At 36.5% G+C, this 27,737-nt stretch overlaps 2 protein-coding genes across 3 annotated transcripts; one reads left to right on the forward strand and one right to left on the reverse strand.

The window, feature by feature from the left end:
• MRPS18C (mitochondrial ribosomal protein S18C) lies at positions 1 to 19,701 on the forward strand. 2 transcript variants are annotated; one of them, XM_054688269.1, is made up of 6 exons: positions 1 to 168; positions 1,379 to 1,431; positions 2,827 to 2,910; positions 3,818 to 3,875; positions 4,369 to 4,428; positions 19,182 to 19,701. In XM_054688269.1, exons 1-6 carry the CDS (start codon positions 69 to 71, stop codon positions 19,280 to 19,282), a joined length of 456 nt encoding a protein of 151 aa, XP_054544244.1. In that variant the 5' UTR covers positions 1 to 68; the 3' UTR covers positions 19,283 to 19,701. The 2 variants fall into 2 exon arrangements, with proteins under 2 accessions (XP_054544244.1, XP_037386281.1); XM_037530384.2 differs by lacking the exon at positions 19,182 to 19,701 and adding an exon at positions 4,510 to 6,654 and having other exon boundaries at positions 4 to 168.
• On the reverse strand, positions 3,737 to 27,346 carry ABRAXAS1 (abraxas 1, BRCA1 A complex subunit). The gene is made up of 9 exons (XM_037530385.2): positions 27,214 to 27,346; positions 25,161 to 25,251; positions 21,573 to 21,609; positions 17,389 to 17,455; positions 11,947 to 12,140; positions 11,097 to 11,216; positions 10,036 to 10,120; positions 8,243 to 8,357; positions 3,737 to 7,898 (listed from the first exon to the last, which is right to left on the reverse strand). Exons 1-9 carry the CDS (start codon positions 27,298 to 27,300, stop codon positions 7,462 to 7,464), a joined length of 1,233 nt encoding a protein of 410 aa, XP_037386282.1. The 5' UTR covers positions 27,301 to 27,346; the 3' UTR covers positions 3,737 to 7,461.
• Between the last annotated feature and the right edge of the window lie 391 nt (positions 27,347 to 27,737).

The following is a 27,737-nucleotide window of genomic DNA, read 5'->3' on the forward strand; positions in this document are numbered from 1 at the left end:
GGAAGAGCACCGGAAGGGACTTGTCAGGACGGTTAGGAAAAGGGAAAGGAAGAGGAGGGGCGAGAAACATGGCGTCTGTGCTTGCTGTTTGTAGTGGTCTAGGGAGGACAAAGTTGACGCACTTTTTAAAGACTACTGTTCGTCTTACACATCCGGGGACTCACACGGGTAAAATGTCTATATCCGCTACTGTATTGTGGCTGTGTAGCCTTTGCCTTACTCTCAATTAGATTGGTAGAATTGATGGGGCCCAGGGGTGCCGGGGGACCCTGGATGTTCTTCTGGGTAGGAAAGAATTCTTGCGGGAGTCAGAACAGATGAGTTAGAAATGAAGCTTTATTGTTGAGTGATAGTACGCACTTAGGAGAGTGAGGGCAAATTCAAGGAAGAATGGCCCTTGGGATCTTAAGGCTGCTGATAGAAATTTGAGGAGATGGGCTCACTGATAGAATCCTGAGCGGGTTCAGACCAGTTTTGTTTAACAAGACTACTGGGCCTTAACATCTTGTTACTGATTTAAGTTAGGAGAAGTTTTACAGCTAGTGGTGTCCAGAGTGAGGTAAGTTTCTAAACTGATAGGGTTTGGGTCACTTTGCTTTGGAATTTGCATACTAGTTTTTTTAGTTATTGGATGGGGAAAGAGGGGGGCGGCAGCTTTTGTGCTAAATTCCTGTTCTACCGCAGACTCGGGACTCCGGCTTCTAGGGGATTAAGCGTTTCTCTAAGACAGGTAGAAATCTGTAATCACCCAAGACTAGTATTTTTAATCTTAAGGGGAGGTAGGATGTCCTTCGTTACACACACACACTCCCCACACTCCCCACCCCACCATAGAAGAGTGATGGGGTGTTATCAAAAAGTCAGGGACTTACCTAAGATCCCCAGGTAAACTTGGTAAAGAATGGACATTTCCAGAGTCATCCAACAGCAGATTCCATGGATATCCCAGATCAGAGCAAAATTGTGACATAGACCCTTGAATCCATCATCTCCATGTTTCCTTATCAATAACTACTCTTTGTAGTAGCCTGTTACTAATTCTTCCGGTGGTAGGACCCACCTTTCTCTTGCTTGTCCCTAAGTATTTGCATTTGAATGTGCCTGCAGTGAAGGGAAAATAAATTTCAAGAAGAGAGCAACTGGAGGTTGTATGGGTGGGGAATAAATGCCCTCTCCCCAAAGTCTGGGAATCAGGCCCATCTGCAGTATTACTCTGCCTCACACCTAAAGGTTATCTTGTCATTGTGAGTGTAATGAATGCGAAATCTTTTACGTTGTATTGATTCATTTTGTCTTAATAAAAAATAAAATCTATCTTTACTTGGCTCAGATAACAACAAAAAATAAACTGGTTTGTTGCCTTTCTGTTTTACTGCAGTGTTTTGGAAAAATTATTCACAGTATCAACAGATAACAAGCAATGAGGACATGGTAAGTTTTTTCTTCCTTTTTATTAGGTATTTGTAAATATGACCAAATTATTGTATTTAGTTAAATGGAGTTCAGCTGGCTGCCAGAACAGTTAATAATCATTACTCATCAATGAATAATCACAAGTGATTTTGAAGTAAGAGAATTCCTGAATTCCTAACAAGAAGCTTGACTTTTGTAATAACATATTTTCTTCCTTGAGCTTGTATTTAGTATATGCTTTGTGAATTTAAAAAAGGTCATCTCCGTATATGGAACAATTACAGGTAATCCAACAAAGGTACTGTACAAAGTTTACCTACTGGTTGCCTCTCTTCCCATTTCAAATTCGATTCTTTTTCCCATTCACCACTTGAGGGAGGAGAGAGCTCTTCTAATAAATGATCAAATTCTGTACCAGGCCAATTAATGTTACTTCCAACCTGTAGATATATTTTTATGGGTTTCAAGTACTAGCACTGAATTTGAGCAGTGTAGGTGTTCTTGCTATAGGCATCATTTTGCACTATTAGAACATATAAAGCATTTAGCACAGTATAGAAAAGGAATATACTCATGACACGTGAGCTGCTTATAAATTAAATTGGAAGAGTTTAAAGAGTTGATTAAACAAAAACTAGTCCCTCTGAGCATCTATCTTGGTGATCTGATTCATCACACCATAGTTCAAGAGAGTAAAGAAAATTATTAGAGTTTCTTTTTAGGTCATAAACCCCACTGAGACCAATGGAAACTATAAACCCCCAGAACAAGGCACAGAGTTTCATTCATTTGAAAGTTTGCATACAACTACAGTGGTTCAAGGACTTCAAAGCCATTTCAAGAGTTAGTAAATCTTTAGAGACTCATTGATTGTAGGCAGGACATTGTGACAGTTGCATGAGATGGTGTAGTGAAGACAGAAAAACCAAAAAGAAGCATTGTCTATTGATAAACACCTGATAGATGCAAAGATAGATTTAGGGACTATACTAAGAACTTAACTGAATATGTTACCTATTTTTATCCTGAATTAAATCTAAGTTAAGAATTTTATGGTCTTCTACAGTGTGGGCAGAACATTTCAAGAGAGTTACTTTACAGTGAAGTAAAAATTCAAATGCATATTTGAACTTTTTTCTCCAAAGATTGTATTTTACCCCAGAATCCTTCCTAACTTAATTCCTTCTTAGCCAAACTAAGACAAAATAAAGTACAAGCCCAACAAAATATTTAAAATGGTGAATCTGTTTCAGAAGTACTTGATTTTTCCTTTACAAGCCAAGTTATTATATTCATCAGTAAGAAGGGTATACGTAATCCTTTGGGGACATCTAAATGTAGTAACCTTGAGTTTGTTTTTTAATTCAAAATTAACACATTAAACCATCATTTTTTTTTTCTCCCTTTACCTAGCCCATTCCAATGGAAAACCCTTATAAGGAGCCTCTTAAAAAATGTATCTTGTGTGGAAAACGTGTAGATTATAAGAATGTACAGGTGAGCTCTCACTTTATTTCATCATGATACTTGATTTAACTTGATTTTGCTCCATTATCAGACCTTTCTAAAGAAAACCAAGTCAGTTTTGTAACAGATTTTGGGTAGAAGTAACTTTTAGCAACTTGATAATTTCAAATCTTTCATGTTTATGTTTAGGCAACTTTTGTTCAAATAAGCACTCTTTGGCTGTGTCTCAATTATTACTTTAGTTCAAAGTTTCTTCCTCACTATAGCAGTGATTTTCAGTTGTTGGAAAAAGCTCATGTGGTGAGGTTGATCTGTGCTTTGCCATCATTATCAAAGTGGCAAATTTGGGGTAGAAAATGGTGCTGCAGTTTAAGTACACTTACGTTAGTTAAAGTGACAATTGCCCTAGAGAAAAACCAAGAAAATTTTAAATGCAAGGTACTAAGAAAATTACTCATAGTGCCAAGAACAGGGCCTGGCACCTGGAAAAGTGTTAAAGAATAATTTGTTAATAAAACATAAAATGAAACAGATGGCTCAATCCACATGAACATATTGATAACTATGCCTGATATTATGTGATACAAGGTCATGATAGGTTAATTATTACCTGTTACAAGTGCTACTTTAGACAAATACCTGTGAAAAAGTTAAAGTAGCTTTAGCACTGAAAGAATATGCTCATTAATCTCTCACATACTTTTTTGACACACTGGACATAAAAGCTGTTAGTTTTAGTAATTGATTTAAAAAGATGACCCAATGGGATGAACATAGTTCAATATTTTAATTCATTTTATGAAGTTTATCTGAAGTTTATTAATAAACCTTTACATAATATGAAGCTGACATAAAATTTTCTTCAATTTATAGTCAAGGTTGAATAACAAATGTATTAACACAACTTTGTTTCTTTTTCCAAATAAACTCAAAACAGCTTTTGTCCCAGTTTATTTCTCCATTTACTGGATGCATTTATGGAAGGCACATAACAGGTATTTGCTTTCTGTTGTTAACAGCTTACATGTGATTAATAATGATATAAATCTGTTATTTATTTATAAATAACTTGTTATTTAATAGAACTCAAAAGATTTTCAAATAGTGCTGTAAATCACCATCAGACCAGATATTACAGGTACTTTGAGAAAGCCACTTCTTAGGCCAAAAGCGTTATTTTGTGTATCTTTATGCTCATAGTTAACCATGCTGACATGTAGAAACTTTGGGCTTAAAAAATTGCCTTGTTATTTTGGAGTATACTATAATTATGCTAGACTAAGTATTTAAATCAGGAGCCTACTGCTCTAGTTACACAGTTTTTGTGGCTGCTTTGTGAGCTATAATAGCGGAGTTAATGGTTAGGAAACAACTGTATGACCTACAAGGCCTAAGATATTTACTATCTGGCTCTTTACAAGTTTTCCAGCCTTTCCTTGATGTATTTAAATAATAATTATTATTGACTAGGAAAGTTTCCTTTTACAGGTCTTTGTGGGAAGAAACAAAAAGAAATCACAAAAGCAATAAAGAGAGCTCAAATAATGGGTAAGTGTGTCTGAAATACTGAATTGGGCTAATCAAAATATTGCTCATCTTTTGTGAAGAACTTTCATTATCTCTTTACAGGATTTATGCCAGTTACATACAAGGATCCTGCATATCTCAAAGACCCTAAAGTTTGTAATATCAAATATAGGGAGTAAATTATGTTATCATCAATAAACTTATTTTACATGAATGGTTGTGTGAGGCTAATAATAATTTAGAGTCTTAAGATTTAATAAACTTTGCATAGAAAGTATACTAAATCTTCTCAAACTAAGTTTTTAACTTAATTTGAAAACTTAGGAAAAAATGTTTCAGGAGTGAAGCTTCCTCTTCATACCAATGAATGTTAAGAAAACATAATTTAAAATGTTATTACTTTGGGGGCCTCTCTGGTGGTGCAGCGGGTTGAGCACAGTGCTATGAAGCTGTCCACAGCCTCTGCAGCGCAGGTTTGATTCCTGGCCAGCCAGGGAGATACCCACATGGCGAGGCAGACCTCTCCTGTCTCGCCCACTGCTCCCCTCAGCAGTGTATTTTGGTCAGTCTGCCTGTTCTGCTCCCTGCTCTGTCTCTGGTGAATCCTCTCACCCTCCCGCGCCTCTGGCCTGTACCCCAGTTCTTGTATAAAAATAAATCTTTTAAAAAATTTTTTTAAAAATGTTACTACTTTTTACATGTATGAATAAAAAAAAAATGGTGCTATAGGATTGTCATTTTTGTCTAGTCCCCAGATAGGCTCATACTATTCATACAATACATACAATACATACAATAGGCTCATACAATACATACAATACATTCATACAATACATACAATAGGCTCATACTATTCATACAATAGTAAACCTCTAGTATGGGGATATAAAACATGGAAGTGATGCTTTATTGAAATTTTATTTTAGGCCCAGATTCTGTCTTATGAGATTTTAGGGACATGGGTGTAGGAAAAATAAAATGCTTGTGTAATAGACCCATCACATGTAACAGGATATGGACTTGAAATTACTCAGGAAGATTTTCTAACTATCATATGTGCCTGGCTAGGACAGTGGGTCTTTGGTTTGTGGAGATGTTACATGGGTCATGAGGATGTATTGTGGTGATATCACAGAACCTGGTATTTACTCCACGACTATTCTATTCCAAATTTGGTAGTGTCCTTTAAATACACTATACAGGCAGTCTGTTACATCACTTTATCTTACTCCAGTAATGCAAATTAATTCCAAAAGATGAGTAACTGGGGGAAAAATGTCCTATAATGGACACTTTTCCTCCTTTTCATTGGATAGCTTGAAAGTTGGGTCATCTAACTCAATTATGGAAACATGGCTGTGTACTGACCTCAGCAAGCTTCTCACTAAATTTATTAGCAGTGCTGTCTTCAAAGGAGACTGGTAATTGTGCAAAAATGAGCTTAATACTTTTGTAGCTTCTCCATAGCAATTTAGCAAACTGAGCTTGTACGAAGACCCATGTAGACTTTTATTTCAGTAAGTAAGCAGTCTTTGAAAAAAAATCTCAATCTTGTCTTCAGAAGACATTTGCGTGTTGGCTTGCTGCTTCTAAGTTCCTAGTCTACTTTGTATATCGTTTTATTAATTTGTTGATTGAATTCAATCATTGTGTTGTGTGATAAGTTCTAGTATGCTCTGGTTGTGTTTGTAATTAAATTAGGGTTTAGACTGACAGCATATTTCCACTCCTTCTGCCCTGCACTACATCACAGTAATCAGTAAATCAATCCCAGCAGAAACTCATTATTTGTACAAATCATCTATAATGCTATGTGGGTTTCAAAAGCACTCCATGGTAATGCATATTTACACAGATAAAAGATGACAGCTTTTGATAGTAGCTATGAATCTATTATTTAGTAACAGATGGAAGTACAATGGTCAGAATGTGTGTTTGCAGTCTCATCCACTGAATGAAATACAAAGGCTTCATGTGATATACATGCTTCATGGAAAATTCTCACAAGTATGGAAAAGACAAACACTAGACAACAAAAGGTCTCTTAGCTGCCACTTCACTAACTCACGGGATTACACTGGGCTTTACATCCTTCCTAAATATCACATTAAAGCCCATGAGCCGTGCATTGTCAAGAGTCAGGTATTTTGTTCTTAGAACTGTGTCAGTTTCATTTGTTATTGTACTGATAAAATGTGAGCAGTAAGTTGTTTTTGCAGTGAATATTAAATGACTTGGAAAAACAAAAGTTGGCTTTTAAAAAATACTTGTTAAATTAGATGTGACTAGAACAACTTAGTAAGACCAAGGGTGGGAGAGTGCTGAGAAATGAAAAAACCCAGTAGCATTTCGTACTGAGGCTGCTTCACAAATTTAAGTTTTTCACTTTAAAGAAACTGGGAATTGCAAAGATTAAATTATGACTGATTTACATAATCACTGAACTTATACTGCGATAAAGTTCCTGGCCTTACAACAGAAAGTTGACAAATGTATACTTTGCTTTATATTCAAAGGAAATCTGATAGGCATTCATATGTAAGTAATATATATTTTTCTGAGTCCCCACTTTAGCATTTTTCAGCTTAATTGACCAAATGCTGTGCCCAAATACACTGCATTACCAAGCTTATTCTGTATTCAAATTTTGGATTCACTCATTTTTGTGTAGCGGACACTAGAGTAGGGATAGATTACCGTTTATGATGCACTATCGTTATGCCATAATTGGAACCTCTAGATTCATCACTAAGGAGTAGGAATTTTAATGACAGGTAAAAATTTCCATGATTTAGATTTTCTATTGTGAAAATAAGGCTAGTCTCTTTTCCAATTCTAATGACGGCTGTATGAATTTAAAAGAAAAGGTGTTCAAGCTTTTTTACATGGGAAAAAAAGGTTTTGGTTTTAAAATAAAAGCATGATATTTTTTAAAATATTTATGAAATAAATGTACTTATCTATGTATGACTTAAAATAACTGAACAGAATCAAAACAATAGCAATATTTAGTTTTATCCTTCAGCCAGTCAAAAATCATTTGGCCTAAAAGAATCAAAAAGTAGGAGACTGTGGATAGTCACCAGAACCCTTCATTTTCTCAATCTCTTCATCTATTTCTGGGCTGCTTGCGGTGGATGCTTTTTCTTGGTTACTACTGTCAGTATCTGTTTTTAATAGTTTGTTTTGTGTCTCTGACAGCCGTGTCCTCTTGAATTGCCAATCATCATCTGTATCTAAAGCTTTACGCTTAGTCACCTGCAGTGCACCACTAGCTGGACTAGCTTCTGGAATGTCGGTGTATTCTACCATTAAGGTCAGGTTGTCTGCCACACTGAGATGGTGGTTGGTTTGACAGGTACTTTTAGAAACATGTCTGTTTTTCAAGGAGATAACACATGAATGAAGAAATTCAGAGTCAGGGAAAAAAGTCCGTAAAGCTTGACAAAGAAAAACGTTCTCCTGAGGCTCTTTTTGCATATTCGTATCTCCTAAACAAAACAAAACAAAACACAATTTAACCTAAAGTTCGTTCTAGGACGTTTTTATCAAATTCGTTAAATCATAGATTTTAAACAATTTTACCAAATTAAAGTGAGAAAAATGACACGTATTACAATAGTCTTAAGAAAAAAACTAAATTATATTCTTTAATAGCAACAATAATAGTATAGTTAGAATTATACCATGTTCTTTGTTCAGTGGGATTTTAAGACTATTAATTACTTTTAATCCTAAGGTGGCTAAATTCATTAGTGCAGCTGGCTCACAAAGTTCAAGTTCAGTGAGACTTTTTAAGCATAGAAAGTAGTGATGTATGAACTTTTTTACTTACGTGCTGCTTGAGTCTGTGCTCTTTTTCTTTTTTTAATTTCTCGTTTTAATCTACTTACATCCTTTAGTAGTTTTTCTACTGCTTGCTCACTGTGTTCTACTTTTTTGCAAATACTCTGCAAAATAGTTTATGGGCAAAGATGAAATTCCAAGTTGTGTACTATAGTCTAGGTTCATAAATAATACCAAATTCTTTGTGGTATATCAAATATTATTTGACTTACAATAATTTTATTTTCTGAAGGAACTCAGTAACAAGTACTTGTATTGTGCTTTATAGATCATAAAATGCTTTCAGATATATTAAACTTCACATTTATATATGGCTTTTCATGAGTTATTTCCTTGATTTAAAAAAATTTAAATCATACTACACTGTTTTGCAATATGTAAGTCATTACATTTAACATTAAGTAAATGACAATTCAATAAAAGACTAAAGTACTTATTTCTAATTATAGGGTAACAGGTTGTTAAAACCAGTTTTGGTGGATACTTTTTAGGATGTCTCAACAGCCTATTTTTCCCTGGTTGTTCCCCATGTTACTAAAGTTCCAAAATATAATTCTACATTCCCTATTTTAGTCTAGATTGTACTTCTAACATAAGAGTTCTAATAACTTAGTTACACGGTGTACTGCCATCAAAAACTAAGAATATGTAGCAACATGAAAAATGCTTAAAATGATATATAAAGATATATATATATATAGACACACACATACACAGACGTGTGTGTGTGTGTGTTAGGGAATAACTGGAGAATATTGCAAAATGAAGGTAGTTATGCTATAATCGTGGGATATTTCTTCAGTTTCTAAAATTGCTATACTATCATTCATACTAAAAATTATGAAATATTAGAGTATAAAATATTTTGACCTCATTTTTCTCAGCTGCTACATTGATGAGTATAGCAGCCATGAAATATACTACTCAGATCTCATTTTGGGAGAGGCAAAGTTGACTGCAGCCCCACCTGCCAGTATTTTGGGTTTTCTATATTTGTGCTAAGGCAGGGCTTTCCCTAAATGTGGTACTTAGCACCTTGGGGATATTAGTACAACTCCATCCTGTAGGATAAAGATTGTCTTGTCAGTTTGGCTGAAGCTTTTCTGACCCTGCAGTCCAAAGTTATTCTTACTGAATGCTCCCTTCCTTGTCTCCCTTCAGGTGTCAGACTTGCATTGCAATTGCAAGTCTTCCTACCTGCCCTTGTTCCCTCTTCTTTATCCTTCTTAGGCTCGCTAAATCTCTTACATATCTATTCCCATCCTGATGTCTACTTTTTAAAGTATCTAAACTGACACAATGAGGTAGAACTTATTTTGCTGTGAATGATTATTTTGTCCCCAAATATTTGCTTCCCTTTTTATCCTATAATAGCATTATAGATCCCTGCCTGTTGCCATCTAATGTACTCTGGTCAATGAAATGTGAATGAATGTGATACTACAGCTCTGCACAGTTTTAAGAGCTATTTTGAATCTCCACCAACTTTCTTTGTCTTTTTCTCTTCTTCCTTTGTCATAAGAGGAACATGTTCCACATAAGAGATGCTGTAACCTGAGATAAAGATATATTTAGAATAGGAGCCAAGCTACAGCTAAAATATAATTGAGGCTAGACTTTGGTTTTTGCAGGCCATGAAGATCCAGATGTTTTTTCCTGAAGCCAAACTAATTAAAAAAAAAAAAAACCTAATCAAATATCAGTTTATTCCTAAAAAATTTCCATGATAATTTTGATATAATTTCTAGAAGTAGTCTTTAAATGTTTGATGTGATGACTTACCTTTAATTCCTCTTGTAAAGAAGCATACATTTCATTTATCTTGTGTACCTCCTTTAAAGATCCATCTTCTTTAAAAAATTCAGGGCTGTAAAAAAATGACCATTTCCTCAAGCAAATGTACATAACTCATTTTAATACAGCGATACAATGAAAAGCTTAGATTTATAGTTAAGGAGCAATGAAAGATTTTTACTGGCTTTTTTAGGGACCATAATTTTGTCAACCTACTGCACACAGCATAACCAACCAGAAACCCCAGTTCACATATCTTATATTAATAATATAACTTCTTAACCTCCTAAGTACTATTGCCAAAACTTAAAAAACAGATTGAGTAAAAATAAACACTGAAGGAGGGAGGGGGAATGAAGGTTCCTTTTTTGATAATGGGGATTGTTAATTTAAAAAAGTTACTGAATTTAAGTCATCATTGATTGAAAAATGCAATATTATTTTATATATGATGAAAAACACATTCTGAGGCATGGCCTATAAAACATTCCAGTTTGAGGTAATGTGAATTTGTCTACTTTAGAAAGAATGAAATGTGAGACACTGCTCAGCACTGTAGGACACAAAGAAAATAGTATCTGTCCCTTATTTCAATAGTTTACACTATATCCCCTTATCGTATCAGTATTATTTCTGACATTAATTTTCCCTTAATGACCATAAAAAATTGATACCTCAACAACCTATTCAATGAGTGAGTCTTGGCTAAATCATCATTTTCTGGCTTTATTTAATATCCAGTCTTATTTCATACCTTTAATCTGAACTACTGCCTTAGAAAAAAGCAGCAGTTATTATTTTGAGGATGACTGTTTATGTTTAGACTAAATATGTTAAAATATGCAGGATATTCAACAACGTCCCTCTCTTGTATTTCATAAATGGACAAGTGCTAGAAGGAAATAGGGAGAAAGTTAAAAAGAGTGTGGTTTACTTGAATAATGTGGTTATTAGTTTTCCTTTCATTTTTTTTCTATTATGCAATATAAGTTAATTTAAAAAAAATGAGTACGAGTAGGTTTACTAGGGAAGCACTTGCAGAATCTCACCTGTGTGTTTTCACTGCTCGATTAAAACCAGCAGACATACAGGAGCCGGACACAGTTTTATAGCCCAGTTGTTCAGACATGCCCAGATTCGCCACAACTAAAGGTATTCTATGAAAAAGTCTGAAGAAATAAAAATTAAAATATAAATTTAGAATAAAGTGAAAAACTAATATCTACCCTTTAGTATAGACTACTTCCTCCTACAAGAATGAAAACCAAACAAACAAACCATTCCCATCAGCTACCCAAGACAGAATTTACTGACTTGAGGCAAATGGCTTTTAAAAGCTGTGAGATGTGCAGTGTGAAAAGATTCTTTAATTGCTATTTCAAACAACTGGCACATATAAAAATAAGGCAGTATTGTTGAGGTCTAGCTTACTTCCATAAATAATAAAATTAACCTTGGTACTCTCAACTTAATTCTTGTGATCCACGAAAATGTGTTTATCACCCGTGGAGGGTCCCTATGAACTCATTTGGTGGATCAAGAACTACCTTGTTTTAGTGCAGAGGTTTTAGAAAAGCTGCTCAGATACCTAGCCATTCTACATTATATCCTTTAGCAGCCATTTTTTTTTGGTCCACTTTATGGTAAATAACTGCAAATCTTTAGTACTAGAAACAAAAGGCATTCTGAAACTGGCTTCTAATTATCTAATTTTCTTTATTTTTCACATCTGTAAAGAACAGATTGTAAGACTGATTTCAGAGGATTATTGTGACATTCTGATGCAATAATATAAGGAAATATTTAGTAATCTGCAAAAGTACAATGAAAATATTGGGTATAATTTTCTATTAGCTAAAGATACCAGCTTAAGATAGCCTGTGACTGGCCAACATTTACCCTTTTTGAGGTTTATATAAGGCATGTTCCAGACGATGAGTAGAGCAGCTTTCAGTTACTATACTTGGTGTTAATAGCAGAAAAACAAGTTCTTGGCTTGAAAGATGCTGCTGTAAGTTTCTGTGAAGCAATCGCTCTCTAAATGTCATGATCTGGTCTGAATGACGTCGGAATTTGTACCAACCAACCACATCCTGAAAGAAAATATAGAAAAAAATACCAAGTGCAGAGTTTAATGGTTATAATTAGTATGCGTTATTGTCATAATTAGGTAATAAAACTGACAGTTTTTAAAATGACTTAGTATTTACTGAGATAAACAAAGCATATAGTTAAGTATACAATTTAGTTACAGTATTATTCAATATACACTAGAGAGAAAAAAATTCTTAATTTTCTCTAGTTTCTTTTAGGCCATTTTTCTTAAAATCTTAATCTGTAGTCAAAATTTAAAAGAAAATGTCAGTGAAACAAGTTTACTTCCTGTGTAGGTAACCTTGTTTGCTAATTAGATAAGGTAAACTGAATCCAGTGGCTTTTTTGTCAAGATTTACTGATTTGCCACTAGTTTACTTAACCATATAATTTTGGGAGGATGTATTCACACCACCACATATGAACGTCTCTCACCCTCCAACAAAGTTCCAGTGCCGCAACCCTGACACTTTCCTACCCCCTGCTCCCATTGCCTCTGGTAACCAGTATATTACTTAGAATCTAGGAATTATTCTTGTTTTGCTAGTTTTTTCTCTTTGGTTATTTATCTTCCACAAATGAGACCATGTATGTAACTGTCTTTCATTTCTGACTTATTTCACCACAATGGTGAAAAAGCAGAAGCTTTTCAGTGATGGAATGCCAGTTGTTCATACTCTCTTTTGTTTTCCTTGCTGTTGGAGAACCCAAAATACATCTCTGAAGCATGTATTACAGAGTGTTTTGCCTATACATAGTGTTGTCGTCTATGTATTTTATGATTTCAGGTCTTACATACAAGTCTTTTATCCATTCTGAGTTAATTTTTGTGTATGTTGGGAGATAATGGTCTAGTTTTATTTTTATCATGTGGCTGTCCAGTTTTCCTAACACCATTTATTAAAGAGGTCTCCTTTCTCCAACATGTATTCTTGCATGTGTTGTAGATTCATTGTCCATGTAAGTATGGGTTTATTCTGGACTCTCAATTCTATTCTATTGGTCAATGTATTTATCCCAGTACCATGATGTTTGATTACTATAGCTTTGTAGCATAGTTTGAAGTTTAGGTCTGTGATACCACTATTCTCCCCACCTTTTTTGGGTCAGGATTGCTTTGGCTATTCAGAATCTTGTGGTTCCATATGAATTTCAGTAATGTTTGTTCTATATCTTTGGACAAGATTGCCATTTTAATAACATTAATTTTTCCTGTCCATCAGCATGGAATATGTTTCCTTTCCTTGCTGGCAATTTATATTTTTAGGTTTTCTATTTCTTCCTGATTTGGTCTTGATTAGTTGTGTTCCTGGGGATTTGTCCATCTTTTCTAGGCTCTTCAACTTATGCTACAAATGTCATAGTAATTTTTTATGATTCTTTGAATTTTTGAGATGTCCTTTTGTAACCTTATTTTTGTTCCCTATTATGAGTTTTCTCCTTTCTTTTTCTGTGAGTCCACTTAATTTGTTAACTTTTTCAAAGTCAGAGCTTTTAGTTTGCTTCATCTTTTGGACTGCCTTTGATTTCTATTTCATTAATTTCTGCTTAGTTTTTATTATGCTCGTCCTTCTACTGGCTTTTGGTTTGTCTGTTCCTCTTTTTCTAGTTTGTTTATAGTGACAATAAGATTATCTGAGCTCTTATTTTTTGATGTGGACCTGTACTGCTATATACTTCCTTCTTAGTACTGCCTCTGTTGTGTCCTGTCAGGTGTGGAAGGTTGTGTCTTCATTTTCATTTGTGTGGAGATACTTTTTAATATCTTTGATTTCCTTAATGTGTTGTTCAATCCCCACACATTAGAGTTCTTTCCTACTTTCTTTCTGTGGTTAATTTCTATACTGTTGTGGTCAAAGATGCTTGGTATGATTTTAATCTTTATGAATCTGATACTTGTTTTGTGGCTGAACATGTGGTCAATCCTGGATAATGTCTTATGTACACTTAAGAAGAATGTGTATTTGTGGCTGTCTTCAGGTATGATGTATACTGAGCCCATGTAGTCTAATTCTGTTTAAGACTATTGTGACCTTGATTGTTTTGTCTGGTTGATCTACTGGTGAAGTGGGATGATAAAGTGCCCAGCCACTGAGCTATTTTTTCCAGTGTCTGTTTTCAGACTTGATAGTATTTGCCCTATAAATTGGATGCTCCTTGTTGAGTATAGACTGATGAGTGTTATATCTTCCTGATGTATTGGTCCCTTAATCAGTATATGGTGTTCATTCCTCTCATTAGCTTTTTAAACCGAAAGTCTGTTAAAAATATGGCTGTCCCTGCTATCCCATTTGCTTGTAGGATTATTTTCTAGCTCTTTACTTCTGAGCCAGTCTTTGTCTTTGGTGCTCATATTTTCTGGACACAGCAGAAAGTTGAATTGTTTTATGATCCAGCCAGCCAATATGTCTTTTAAATGGTTGGTTAGTCTGTTCACCTTTAGGGTGATTATGATAATATGAAAATCTGCTATTGCCTTTTGCCCTTAATTTTGTCATTCTATTTCCTTGCTCAGTTTCTTTTAGATGTTTTTCTCATTGACTTAGATGTGAGAGGTCCTTAAGTATTTGGATCATTTCACTCTATTCTCTCCTTGCTCATGGTTTTTCTTCAGAAAAGTCAGGTGTAAGCCTGATTTTGGTTCCTGTATAGGTTAGCTGCCTCTTCCCCATAGCTAGCTTCAATATTCTTAGTTTTGAATTGCTGAAAATTTCACTGCTGTGTGTCTTGATAGGTCTCAACACATTTATGTAGACAGGCATTCTTTTATTTTCGTGGACTTGTCTACATAGTTCCTTCCCTGCTTGGGAAATTTTCTCATATTATTTCTTTAAATAGGTTCTCTGTTCCTTCTCTTTTCCCCTTCAGAGATGTCCATTATGCTTATATTGCTTTTCCCCATGGAGTCAGGTTAATTCTTAGGCATTTCATTTCTTCCCTTCTTTTACTTCTTCCATCTGGATTCTTTGTGCATTATCATCTTTGAGGCCACTGATTTGATGTTCCATTTGTTCTATTCTACTTCCATAGCTTTCTCTAGAGTTTTTTTTTAATCTCTTCTGTTGAACTTTTACACTTTGCAGCTGTTATTTTCTCATTTAAAGCATCAATTTCTATTTTTGTTCATTAATATTATTTCTCAAGATATTCATTTATTTTTCTGAGTTTTCTTGTACATCTTTGATCGGCTTTTCTGTGTTTTTGAATTTATCATGGCAGTTTTAAATTTTTATCTAATAGGAAGAAAAGATCATCCATGTCTTTGTGGTTGGATTCTGGAGATTAGTTACACCCTGTGGCCTATATTCCCCTGAGGACTCAGGCTGCCGTTTGCTGTATTTTTCCATTTCCCCATTTATTAGTTTTTTATATATTAAGAGTACAGGGTTTCCACTTTTCCAGTAGATGGTGCTGTATGTCAGGAAAACCTAATCTACAGCTGGATATTCTGGGGGATGGGTGACAGTCCTGGAGGGATCCATTGCTGGTCAAAATCGTTTGTGTATGTGCAGCTTGTGCTTGTGGTATAGCTGACAGACCACTCTCTTTGCACTCTGCGGGCTGGGCTTTATGAGCACTCTTCAGCTTTCACAGTATCTGCTTCATCACTAGGCCGCCATTCCTGAGAGAAGTTGGTAAGGGGAGTTTTAACTTTCTCACCTTTGTCTTCCTCGCTGAAGGTTCCTTCACCCTGGCTCATCGTAACACGCTCTTACGTATCTCCCCACTGTTAGATCCACTGTAAGCAGCTCTTTCCTCCCTGGGTGCATGGATGAATTGAGATTTCTGCCTCAACAGATCTGTATCCCCACACACCTTTGTTGCCTAGAGTTAAATTTCCTCAGTGTGTCTTTTTTCTTGTGCAGTTAGCACTGGTCTCTGATGTTTAGGAGGTGCTCTGTGTTTGCCCCTTGCAATCCTCTGAATTCAGTGCCTGAACTACTGTAGTTTATTCTTCCAGGACCAAGGTAGAGAACCAAACTCACTCTTCAGGACACAAACCATGTTGAGCTGGGAGCAGTGAGAGGCAAATCTTAATCCATTTCTTGAATTAAGATTTGTGTATGGAGTTTAATTTTTATTTTTTTCTCATGTGGTTAAGTCTTCCAGCACTATTTTTTGGAGAGTCTTTCCTGTCAATGTATTATCTTGGCTCCTCTGTCAAAAGGATAAACTTCTCCTATCTGAGTGGATTTATTTCTGGACTCTCCAGTCTATTCCATTGTGAACCCAGTAATTTTTAACTGAAATTTACATGGGACTGCTTTACTTGCCCCATAGTGAATGTCAAGATTGAACAAGATTTAATAAACATTTTTGTAAACTAACATGCTAAACCATTAGTGTTAGTATTACTAAACCATTTTTTTAATTATTAGAAAGGAATCTGATTTACTAAAAACTTAGTATTTGTAACAAAGGAAACCATCTCACCTCAGGATCTGTTTGTAACATTTTCAGTAACTTAAGTTTTATATTTGCATATTTAAATTGATGAAATTAAAATTATTTCTCTTCTTTTAAAGCTAAAACATTTTTACAGGTACATTTGAAATAAACCAAATATAACTGGGGCACAGCCCAGTCATTTTCAACAAAAGGTGTTTTTTTTTTCTGATACAGACTTAATATTACTATATCTACTTTCATTCTTAACTCAGGATTTAAAAATCCTTAAAAAAGGATTTAAAAACAAAAATTTTTTTTCCAAAAGTTTTAAGAGGAAGAAGTACATCAAAAATTTGTATTTGGAAAATCTATCTTGATCATTCAACAAGTTTCAACTAACCAACCATGTTGTGGAGGATTCAGATTAGGTGCTGTATAAGAAATTGTCCTTGCTGGATAAAGACTAACCGCAGCTATGTAAAATAATAGTAACAGATTTAAATGCTAGAATAGTAACAGATATAGTAATTGCTATAGTAACAGTAATAGTAACAGAATAATAGTAACAGATTTAAATGCTAGAATAAATTGTACTAGAAAGAGGTATGGTGGAAATATAGAGAGGAAGATCAATGTTACAGTAGTTGAAGGTAAGATGAGAACAAGATTAATACTTTTAATGACTGGTTTTGCTTTCAGAGCAATCTTGGATTTCTGGAAGAACAAGCCTTTCCTTGCCTGTGTTATAGGACATTGTAAAGATAAATGCTGCTTAAAAGTTCTGTTAAGGTATTACACATTTTTAGGACCTGAAAAAAAGAAATATAATACCAAAAAAGAAGATACATCAGATAATACCTTTTTGACACTTGATAATATTTTCTTCAGTGCTTGTTCATTTACTTCACCAGAAGAATTGTAAAAGCTGTAAAAACCAAAGTTAAAGGTATTTCAAATAAACTAAAAATGATTTTATTAGAACTTTCAGATTTAGATATCGCTAATCAAACTATCCAACTACAATCCACATACCTGTGTGCCAGATAAAGTACTAAAATAAATAATAGAGTAAGTTTTCATATGACAAGACAAAGTGGTACAAATATGAGGTCCATGAGCAATGAAAAAATGGAGTAGAAAAACTTTTTTCAATTTTTTTTTGTTAAAACTGCTTAATACAGGTATTTGTAAATTCACAGATCCAGTTTACAATTCCTTCACAATTTTCTTATTAAAATTAAAAAAAAAAAAAGTGATACAGGGGCCTCCCCCGTGGCCCAGCGGTTGAGCTCTGGGCTGCGAAGCAGCCTCTGCAGTGCCGGTTCTGGCCAGGGTCCCACAGGGCGCGCAGACCTCTCGTGCCACTCCCGCTGCTCCCCTCAGAAGTGTGTTTTGTCAGTCTGCCTGTTTCTTCCCTGCTCTGGCTCTGGTGAATTCTCTCTCACCCTCCCGCGCTTCTGACTGTACCCAGTGCTTGTATAAAGAAATAAATAAATCTTTAAAAAAAAAAAAGTGATACAAAAGAATTATTTTTCAAAAAAGATTTATTTCTTTATACAAGCACTGGGTACAGTCAGAAGTGCGGGAGAGTGAGAAGAATCCACCAGAGCCAGAGCAGGGAACAGAATAGGCAGAAGGACCTAAGTACACTGCTGAGGGGACCAGTGGGTGCGGCAGGAGAGGTCTGCGCGCCATGTGGGATCCTCACCCGGAGGCCGGGGATCGAAGGGGAGTTGCAGAGGCTGGGGTAGCCTTGCAGCCCAGGGCTCAACCACTGCACCACCAGGGAGGCCCTGATACAAAAGAATTTTTAAGGGGCTTCCCTGGTGGCTCAAGGGGTTAAGTGTCAACACTATGAAGCTATCCACAGTCACTACAGTATGAGTTCCATCCCTGGCCAGGGAGGTTACCCACATGCCGGAGCAGAACTCTCCTGTCTTGCCAGTGTATTTTGGTCAATCTGCCTGTTCTGCTCCCCACTCTGTTCTGGTGAATCCTCTCACCCCCCTGCACCTCTGATATGCACCCCAGCTCTTATATGTATAAATAAATATTTAAAAAAGAATTTTTTAATCGAAAACTTAGGATACAAAAGAATGTGTAACATGAGTAATGGAATTCAGTAACAAAACATTTTACTCATTGCAAATTTTAAAAGGTATATAAAAAATTAACAGAAGTATTTTAGGTTTTGACTAGATTTTTGGGGAATTATTGAGGAACAGTACTGGTTTAGTTTAGTGATCTTCAATAGTTAGAATGTCACAGATGTAAGGAAAATTGGAAGATAACTCTAAAAGATTCTCAAGTATTTACGTCTAGCTTTCTTTTCCCTCAAGTGATATAGATTACAAGTAATATTTTTCTCTTTAATACTGAGATCAGTATTCTTTTCTATGATGGTGAAATGTTATGCAAAATCCTTTACAAATAATATTAATAGGCTCTTACTGGTAATTCTAATCTAGTTACATAAAACTGAAAAAATCAATTTTAATGGGAAAACTAAGTGTCCTGTCTACCAAAGGGGGATATTCAGCTGATCAAACAAATCCCTCTATGTTACTTTTATTGTTTCTGCTCCATTTTTTCATTGCTCATGGACCACATGAAAAGACTAAATATAAGACTTTACTTCTCTGTTTCTCTAGGTGGCCCACTTTTGAGACTCTCAAACTGGGGCATAAGACAACACACCAGGGCGTATAAAGAACAGCAGGATAACTATGTACATCATCTGTGCAAATACTGATTTTATGTGAAGTTTCTTGGAGAGGAGACATTTTCATACAGAAATAGATGAACTGTGCAACAAAATTCATGTTCAAGTACATAATTTTCTTAAGTGACTAAGTTTTAGTATTCAGTGGGCTATTTTTCAGGTACTTCTCTCAGGTTCCTGGAGTAAGTGAATCAGTGTATTTCAGTGGAAAACACTGAAAAGCAATGTTTAGGGCAGGATTGGCAAACTTTTTCTGTAAAGAATCAAGTAGTTACATATTTTTAGCTTCGCTGGAAATGCATTTTTTTGTTGTTGTTTTACAACCCTTCCTAATAATCACATAAAAATAGGTGGTGAGGCCAAACTTTGCCACTCTCTATTAAAACATAAACCTGGGGCCTCCCCGGTGGCGCAGCGGTTGAGCGCTGGGTTGCGACGCTGCCCGCGGCCTCTGCAGCGCCGGTTCGATCCCCGGCTGCTCCCCGGCCACCAGAGGAGGGTCCCACATGGCGCGCAGACCTCTCCTGCCGCCCGCTGCTCCCCTCAGCAGTGTACTTCGGTCCCTCTGCCTGCTCTGCTCCCCGCTCTGGCTCTAGTGAATTCTCTCACCCTCCCGTGCTTCTGACTGTACCCAGTGCATGTATAAACAAAACAAACAAATAAACAAATAAATAAATAAAACATGCCTCTATTAAAAAAAAAAAAAAAAAACATAAACCTGGCTGTTAAAAGCTTATTGAACTTGGACTCTAAGAAATATGGTATCAGCAGACTGTTTTTAACATGTTCACTTGTATTATTTAAAACAAGGCAGAAACAGCATGGTATGCTGTTGGATTAGAAATCAAAAATCCTGATTCATCTAGTTTTTGTCATACTATTAACCTGTGGCTACCTGATGAACTTTTTAGGCCTGGTATTTTGGAAAATGAAGTAGGCAGTAAATATTTTCAAATAAGCCATTTTGATGGTTTATGACCTCCCTTCCTCATTTAATTTATAAAGCTAAAGTCTGAGGCATGGGCTTCTCATCACTAGATCTGAGGTTCCTTGCTCCAAGACTCAATAAGTTGGTCTGATAATATAAAGTAAGTGCCAAAAAATAATGAATTACTTTGTTTTTCACTCTCCCTTCTTAATACTTTGCTGGTCCAGTATCTGGCAAGGAAGTACTTTTATTAAGTCTCCACCAAGAATCCCCCTCATTCAACAGATATTTTTGTACATTCATTGTATGTAAAACACATAGGAACTATGCCTCTTTCTGGGACAGCAGTTTAAAACCACACTAAGGCTTTATTTCTGTCCTCCCCTCCCATAGTTTTCTCACCTTTACTATATGTTCCACTACAACTCTTACACAACCTTAGAGATAATATACATAATAGTATGACTCTAAGGGATTTTCATCTAAGTTTATATAAATCATAAAGCTGTTTTATTAAAATTACAGTGCTGTGATTACAGGTGTCTGTTTTATGAAAATTCATTTATTAGTGCACTTTTCTATATCTATGTTATACCTCAATAAAAAAGTTTTAAAAAATATCAGTCTATTAGGCCTTAACAACTACTATCGGTAGGACTAACAGTGCAGATTTTCACCCTAGAAAAGCAAGAGGAAGCAGGTTATGTAAAAAAAACTAATTGGTTTGACGGAAAATAACAAGGTACTATATAGATGAAGAAAAAAGATAATAAACTGGAATAAAAGCATATAAAAAAGGGCTGTCATTGATGTATGAGAATTTGTCACTGAGTTTATAATATGCAACAAGGGTATAAGAAGGCGAGAACTCCTCAAGGTAAACAGGTGCCTGGAAGAGTCAGTGCAGACCAGTTAAATTGAGCATATAAATACAGAGAAAAAACTATTCAAGTTAAAACTCATGGGTAATTAAAAGGAAATCTTTTTAAATAGTACCACCATCATAACTATAAGGTACTGGGCCTCCCTAGTGGCACAAGGGGTTAAGTCTCAGCACTATGAAGCTATCAGCAGCCAGTGCAGCACAAGTTCTATCCCCCAGCCAGGGAAGTGGCCCAGGGAAGTGACACACATGGCGTAGCAGACCTCTCCTGTCTTGCCCGCTGCTCCCCTCAGCAGTGTATTTCAGTCAATCTGCCTGTTCTGCTCCCCACTGTGTCTCTGTTTCTGGTGAATCCTCACCAACCCCCCTGTCTCTGGCCTATTCCCCAGTTCTTGTATGTATAAATAAAAATAAATCTTTAAAAAAAAAACAACTATAAGGTTCTGTTAGTTTAAAATATTTTATTTGTAGAGATTAATTTTCACAGGATTCATTTACTTGCTACTCACCTAAAAAGCTGATAGCATGGAATATATTTTTGAATATCTGGGGAAAAAAAAGAATTTTAGTCATGATTACATTATTATCATGGCAATAAACACATTGAACACCTTATTAGGATATACTTCATCATTATTTCCTTTAACCCTCACAATAAACCTGAGAAAGATGTTATTCTTTTCATTTTAAAGGTAGCAGAGAGGTTAAGTGAGTTACCCATTCTCATGGTGATGCCAAAATTCAAACTCAGAGCCTCATTTGTAACCAGAATGCTGCATTCTAAATTTAAATAGGTAACACAAAAGATAAGGTCAAGTTGCTTTATTTTCACTGAGTTCTTAAAAGGTTATGCTCTAATATTACCCAATTTATAAAAAATAGCTATTAGATTATCTTTTGTTCAGCCAAGTAGTCGTTTCATAAAGGGTTCATGAATATAACTAGATTACAGAGAAAAAAATCTAAAGAGTTGAATTTTATTTTCTTGCCAATTCAAGTACCACATTTAAGAGGAAAAGTGATCATCCTCCTTAGACATTTTTCTTCTAGTAAATGTATGGTACCCTCAGATAAATCCCTGTGTCTGAAAAAATACTACACAAGAAAACAGTTTTTGTTAACTGATAGGCAAACACAGTAAGTCCTCATTCAACAGTGTTGATAAACGAAAGTAGATTTTGAGGGCCTCTCTCGTGGCGCAGTGGGTAAAGCACAGCATTGTGAAGCTGCACAGCCTCTGCAGCGCCGGTTCGATTCCCAGCCGGCCAGGGAGATTCCCACATGGAGCGGCAGACCTCTCCTGTCTTCCCGCTGCTCCCCTCAGCAGTGTATTTCAGTCGTCTTCCTGTTCTGCTCCCCGCTCTGTCTCTGGTGAATCCTCTCACCCTCCCACGCCTCTGTCCTGTACCCCAGCACTTGTAATAAAAAACAAAATAAATAAATAAATAAATAAATCTTTAAAAGAAAAAAAAAGTAGATCTTGAATAATGTCATTTCAGTCACCATTGTGGTTATTTTTTCTTATCAATGTTATAATGAAATGATGTTGAATAAAATGACTTTATTCAATGAGCTGCTGTATTCTGATGCAGACAAGCGAAAGTATAAGATTATGGAAATCTCATTAACCAAAACAATGTAGTACTTGTCTTGGATTTTACCTCTTAGCCATCTGTTTTAAAGTAATCCAACATTTTAATATAAATTTGAACAAATAAGTGGTTTTTTTTTTTTTTTAGCATTTGGTCTGGTACCTTAAAGCTTAGCATTGTTCCTAGCACAATGGAGTTGTTCAATAAATAGTTGCATAATTAAACTACTCAAAATATGGTAGATACTTTTAGCAGCATTCCAATTAGGACAAATATGCCCTCAGGGCTTGCTTTTAAAACTGAAATGTCTGAGCAGAAAAAAATAATACTACTGAAATAAAATCACAAACTATATAAATGTATGTAACATGAAAAAAGGCCAACTTCCTTAAGTTATAGTATAGTATTATAGTGCAGTAAGAAAAAACAAAATAGCCTAATAGGAATATAGTCAAGATACAGAAAACATACTTCACCTTAAAAAAGTCAAATAAGTAATACTCTCATTAATAATTAAGAGATGCAAAACATCACTTTTTAACTTACCATTTGACAAAGATACAAAGATTTGTTAATATTTAATGTTGGCAAAAGTATGGACACCCAGGCAATTTTACATAAGATAGAAGAGTCTTAAAATGTGTAAGTTTTCCAAAAAGCAATTGTCTACCTCTAGGAATTTGACTTTCAGAGATACTCAAAGATGTATGCACTATAATGTATTAGTTGTAATATTCTGTATTAACAAAAAGAAAGTTATTCACAGCTGCTTAAATAAGTTATGGTACATCCATACAATGGGAGTACACAACCATTAGAAAAGAATGGCAAACTATTTTGCATCAATGACATCTTGGAGGTATTTATACATGTATATTATGATCCCATTTGTGTAAATAAAAATACATACACATTTATGTATGTGTTATGTGTATTGCTAAGGAGTTAAAATAAAAAAATACCCCTGAAACTAGCAGTGGTTGGCACAGAGGACTCTAACCAGAGTTTAAATGCACTTTACACCTGTTTATTTATTTTATATTTATATATTACATATATATATATATATACACACACACACACACGCACACACACTCTTCTTGATATACAGTGTTATTTGGTTGTCAGAAGAGTCATGACGTATTTTTTCTGTGTTTTTCAAGCAAAATGTGTAATGACTTTTCCGACAGCCCAGCAGTATAAACTGATATATTTCTGAACAGCAAGTTGCTAGTACAGATGAGGAACCTTAAAAATATTCAGATCAGGGCCTCCTGTGGCCTAGGGGTTAAGTCTCAGCACTATCACCTCTGCAGTCTGAGTTCCATCTGGCCAGGGAGCTAACCCATATATGATGAAGCAGACCTCTCTTGTCTTGCCTACTGCTCCCCTTAGCAGTGTATTTCAGTTAAATCCACCTGTTCTGCTCCTTACTCTGTCTCTGGTGAATCCTCTCACCCCCTGTACCACCTCTGGACTACACCCCAGTTCTTCTACTAAAAATATAAATCTTTTATTTTTTTATTTTTAAGATTTATTTATTTATTTATACAAACACTGGGTACAGTCAGAATCGCGGGAAGGTGAGAGAATTCACCAGAGCCAGAGCAGGGAACAGAACAGGCAGACCAATGAAGTACACTGCTGAGGGGAGCAGCGGGTGGCAGGAGAGGTCTGCGTGCCATGTGGGACTCTTCCCCGCGGCTGGGGATCGAACCGGCGCTGCAGAGGCTGCGGGCAGCTTCGCAACCCTGCGCTCAACCACTGCACCACAGGGGAGGCCCTAAAAATATAAATCTTTTAAAAAAGAAAATATTCATATCCTTTTACATTATAATACCATTTCTAGGTTTCTAGTTATAATAGTTGTAGAAAATACTTATGACAAAGATGTTCAGTATAATAAAAAATTAATAAACATTATTTAAAGGTCTGCTGAAATGACAGTCATAAAAGGTCATAGAGAACACAATGCAGTTATTAAAAAATGATATATTACTTAACATGGGAAAATGTTGATGAAACAGTATGTCATGATGACTTTTTAATATACCACCAATTTTAACCTATATACGCACTTAAAAAACTTCCATTTCTCTTTTTTTCCTGAAAGAATGACTGCCACCACCTGCAGCTCCTTCACACTTCATACCATTCCTCAAACCCTTTGCAGTCTATCCTTTTTGCTGTAACACTCAAGAGTTACTTAATGTTTTCAATGATCTAATCACCGAGGTTTCTTTTTGCTGGATCATCCTTCTGCCATTCAAATATATGCAAGAACTGTGTCATCCTTTTCCCCACTGTAATCTTACCTGCTTCCCATGTCTTATACTGCTTCTTCCTTTAGGTCAGTGCATTGTCCTAATTTTAATTGAGAAATGAGTGCAATGTATCCTTTCAAAATTTACTTTTAAAACTTGGTACCTATTTTTTAACAATTAAAAAAATTATGCTTATCCCTTTCAGCATAAACTATCAATAGGAGACAAATAAGTGACTCACCAATTGTATAAATAACTTCAACATCATCCATCTGGGAATCCGTTATACTATTTTTGGCTTCACCTTTCACTTCCCCAAGGAGAAAACCTTCCTATGAGGATAAAAATAAGTAGTATATGGAAAACAGAGATAAAATAACCAGTCATTTAATTAAATAATATTTCTTAAGTATATTAGGATGTACACAAATGAGTGCTACCTATTGGGGGGCACATAGAAGATGCACTTGCAGTTTAGATGGGAAACATGACCAGTTAGATAAAAAGAGTAGGAGAGATTATAAATACCATTGTCATTTTAGCATAAACGGCTTAAAACAATCCCCCCCCCCAAAAAAAAAAACAAAAAACTTGAGCATACAAAGATGTTTGAGGGAGGAGGAACAGAGCAATTCTTAAAACAGAAGACTCATTTGTGAGTAAGGAAATCATACAGACAGGATTAGCACCAATAAAAACCCTGAATGTCTAGCCATGGACTCTGCACATCCATCTAGGAGCCAGTGGAGGATTCTGAATTATGAAATGACATAATGATCAGTGTTTTTAAAATAAAAATCATGCAAAATATTCAAGATTTGGAATTCAGTGTCAGAATCTGCTTTCTAAAAGGGGAACTTTGATCCCTGGTTCTTTTAAAAACACTGGCATTTTGCCCCAACCATGGTGATATCTTTAAATTTCGGAAAATTAACACATTTAAAATACCAATGTGCTTGACAGACAGTGATTTGGTCATCTTTGTAATTAGCTGAGTGTCCTCCCCCGCTTTATTAAAAGGGATGCCTCCACAATGTGAATGAATCTTTATCAGAAACCAGGGGAAACAATCTAGAAATGTACATTCCAGTGTTAATTTTGATACTTCCAAGGAGAAACCCTGGGAAAAGAAGCAACGAAAAATGCAAGTACGACTATCTAAAAAACCATCCTTTAGACTTAAGAGTTTAGGGAAAAGATCTAAGAAACAAGGGCCTCTCTAACACCGTACTTTTCGAGCGCTAGTCCTTTAAGATTATGGGCAGATGGGACCAATTCTGTTGTTTACATTAATACATTGCAATACATACATTTTAAGTTGTCATATATCGCTCTTGGTAGGTGTCCATCTACAAGGCTAAATTGTATACACTAAAGATATCAAGTCCAACTTTAGAATTATGCCCCAAGAAACTTTTTATAACGCAGACCTTCCATTTTAAAAGGGCAGAAATTCCTAGACTTTGGCTTTATGGTATTCTCTAAACTGTATTAGCAAGTACTAAGCCCTTAAGACGCTACGTTGGCTCAAAGTTTTAACAGTGCCGTGTTTTAAAATTTCATAAAAATAAAGTTTTAGAAAATAAGCATTTTTTTTAAAAAAACCTTCACTACTCAACTTCACCAGGTTTTAAATCTTGACAGAAATATGAAACATTTAAGTATTTGAAGATAAAACTAAGTTTAAATTGTAACTGGAAGCGTCAGAAAAGGAACTAGCTGAGTTCCTTACAGCAAATTTACATCATAATGCAAACAAGATATCCGATATACCAGAAAAGCTTTTTCATTCACTAAGATCTAAAAACTTTTATTGGATGTAACACCTATTATCCCCTTACCAGTCTACCACTTCAACAAACATGCACGGTAGGTACACTGCATGAAAAAAATTAGTTTGTCTTTGAAAACGACTGTAGGTAGTTTGGAGAAAAGGTAAGTTAACCGGTAGTCTCCCTGGCGGGAGCGGGAAATCACTGCGTGAACTTTCCATCCTCTTACAACCAAGTTTAGCAAGAAAAAAGGGGGGCTGTTGAAAGAGAGTAATGGGGGTGTGGGGCCTTCGTGCCGGGCATGGAATAAACTGGTTAGAAGAGGACTAATCCTGGAAAAGCCCGAGCGGGCGGGGCACGTCGAAGACGGCCCGGGTGCGGGAGAAGGCAGAGACCCGCGGGCAGAGGGCGATGCAGCGTCGAGGGGCTCGCGGGCGAGCTCCGGCGCGGCGGCGGGGAGGGTGCCCGCGCGCAGGCCCGCTTCCCGAGCGCCGCCGCAGCCCGTCCCGCCCCACGGCTCACCGTGTCCGAGTCGGTGTTAAGGTGCTGGAATGCGAGCGCGCCGAGCACAAAGCCCGAGAGCACCGCCGACGTACTCTCGCCCTCCATACTTCCGCCGCCGCAGCGCCGCGCGCGACGGCGGGGGCGGGGCACGCTGGGCCTGGGGCCGCGGGCGGCGCGGCGGAGAGAGCGGCAGGGCGGGGCCGGTGAGGCGCGGCGGGGCGCGGCGGGGCGGGGCGCGGCGGGGGCGGGGCCTGCGCCGGCGCACAGGCGACGGCGCTTTTCGGGGAGGTGACGGGCGGCGGAGGCGCGGGCACCCTGCTTGGGGGGTGGACGCGGCCAGGCGGGCGCTCTTCCCCCGCTGCGCGCTGGGGGTCGCTCGGACGCCTTCGACTGACGACTTCACCCTGAAGGCGCTGGGTGTTGGGGCGCTGGGTGTTGGGCCCCTGTGCGGGGAGCCGCGAACTTTCGCCTGCCAGAGGCCGCTGAGGGCTTATATGCAAAACTGTAAAAAACTGCTGACGGTGTAAACGCGTTACTTAGCG

This window comes from Talpa occidentalis, unplaced genomic scaffold (genome assembly GCF_014898055.3).
Source record: "Talpa occidentalis isolate TD23 unplaced genomic scaffold, MPIMG_talOcc4v2.1 talOcc4.6, whole genome shotgun sequence".
Lineage (NCBI taxonomy): Eukaryota > Metazoa > Chordata > Mammalia > Eulipotyphla > Talpidae > Talpa > Talpa occidentalis.

What these genes read in the sequence shown, in the direction of transcription:
- MRPS18C (XM_054688269.1), top strand. Translation starts at nt 69, where the DNA reads ATGGCGTCTGTGCTTGCTGTTTGTAGTGGTCTAGGGAGGACAAAGTTG. An exon ending in ACATCCGGGGACTCACACGG is followed by an intron (nt 169 to 1,378) that starts GTAAAATGTCTA and finishes GTTTTACTGCAG; the next exon opens with TGTTTTGGAAAAATTATTCA. An exon ending in TAGATTATAAGAATGTACAG is followed by an intron (nt 2,911 to 3,817) that starts GTGAGCTCTCAC and finishes AACTCAAAACAG; the next exon opens with CTTTTGTCCCAGTTTATTTC.
- ABRAXAS1 (XM_037530385.2), bottom strand. Translation starts at nt 27,300, where the DNA reads ATGGAGGGCGAGAGTACGTCGGCGGTGCTCTCGGGCTTTGTGCTCGGC. An exon ending in TATTATCAAGTGTCAAAAAG is followed by an intron (nt 12,141 to 17,388) that starts GTATTATCTGAT and finishes ATTTTCTTTCAG; the next exon opens with GATGTGGTTGGTTGGTACAA. An exon ending in CTTTACAAGAGGAATTAAAG is followed by an intron (nt 8,358 to 10,035) that starts GTAAGTCATCAC and finishes ACTATTTTGCAG; the next exon opens with AGTATTTGCAAAAAAGTAGA.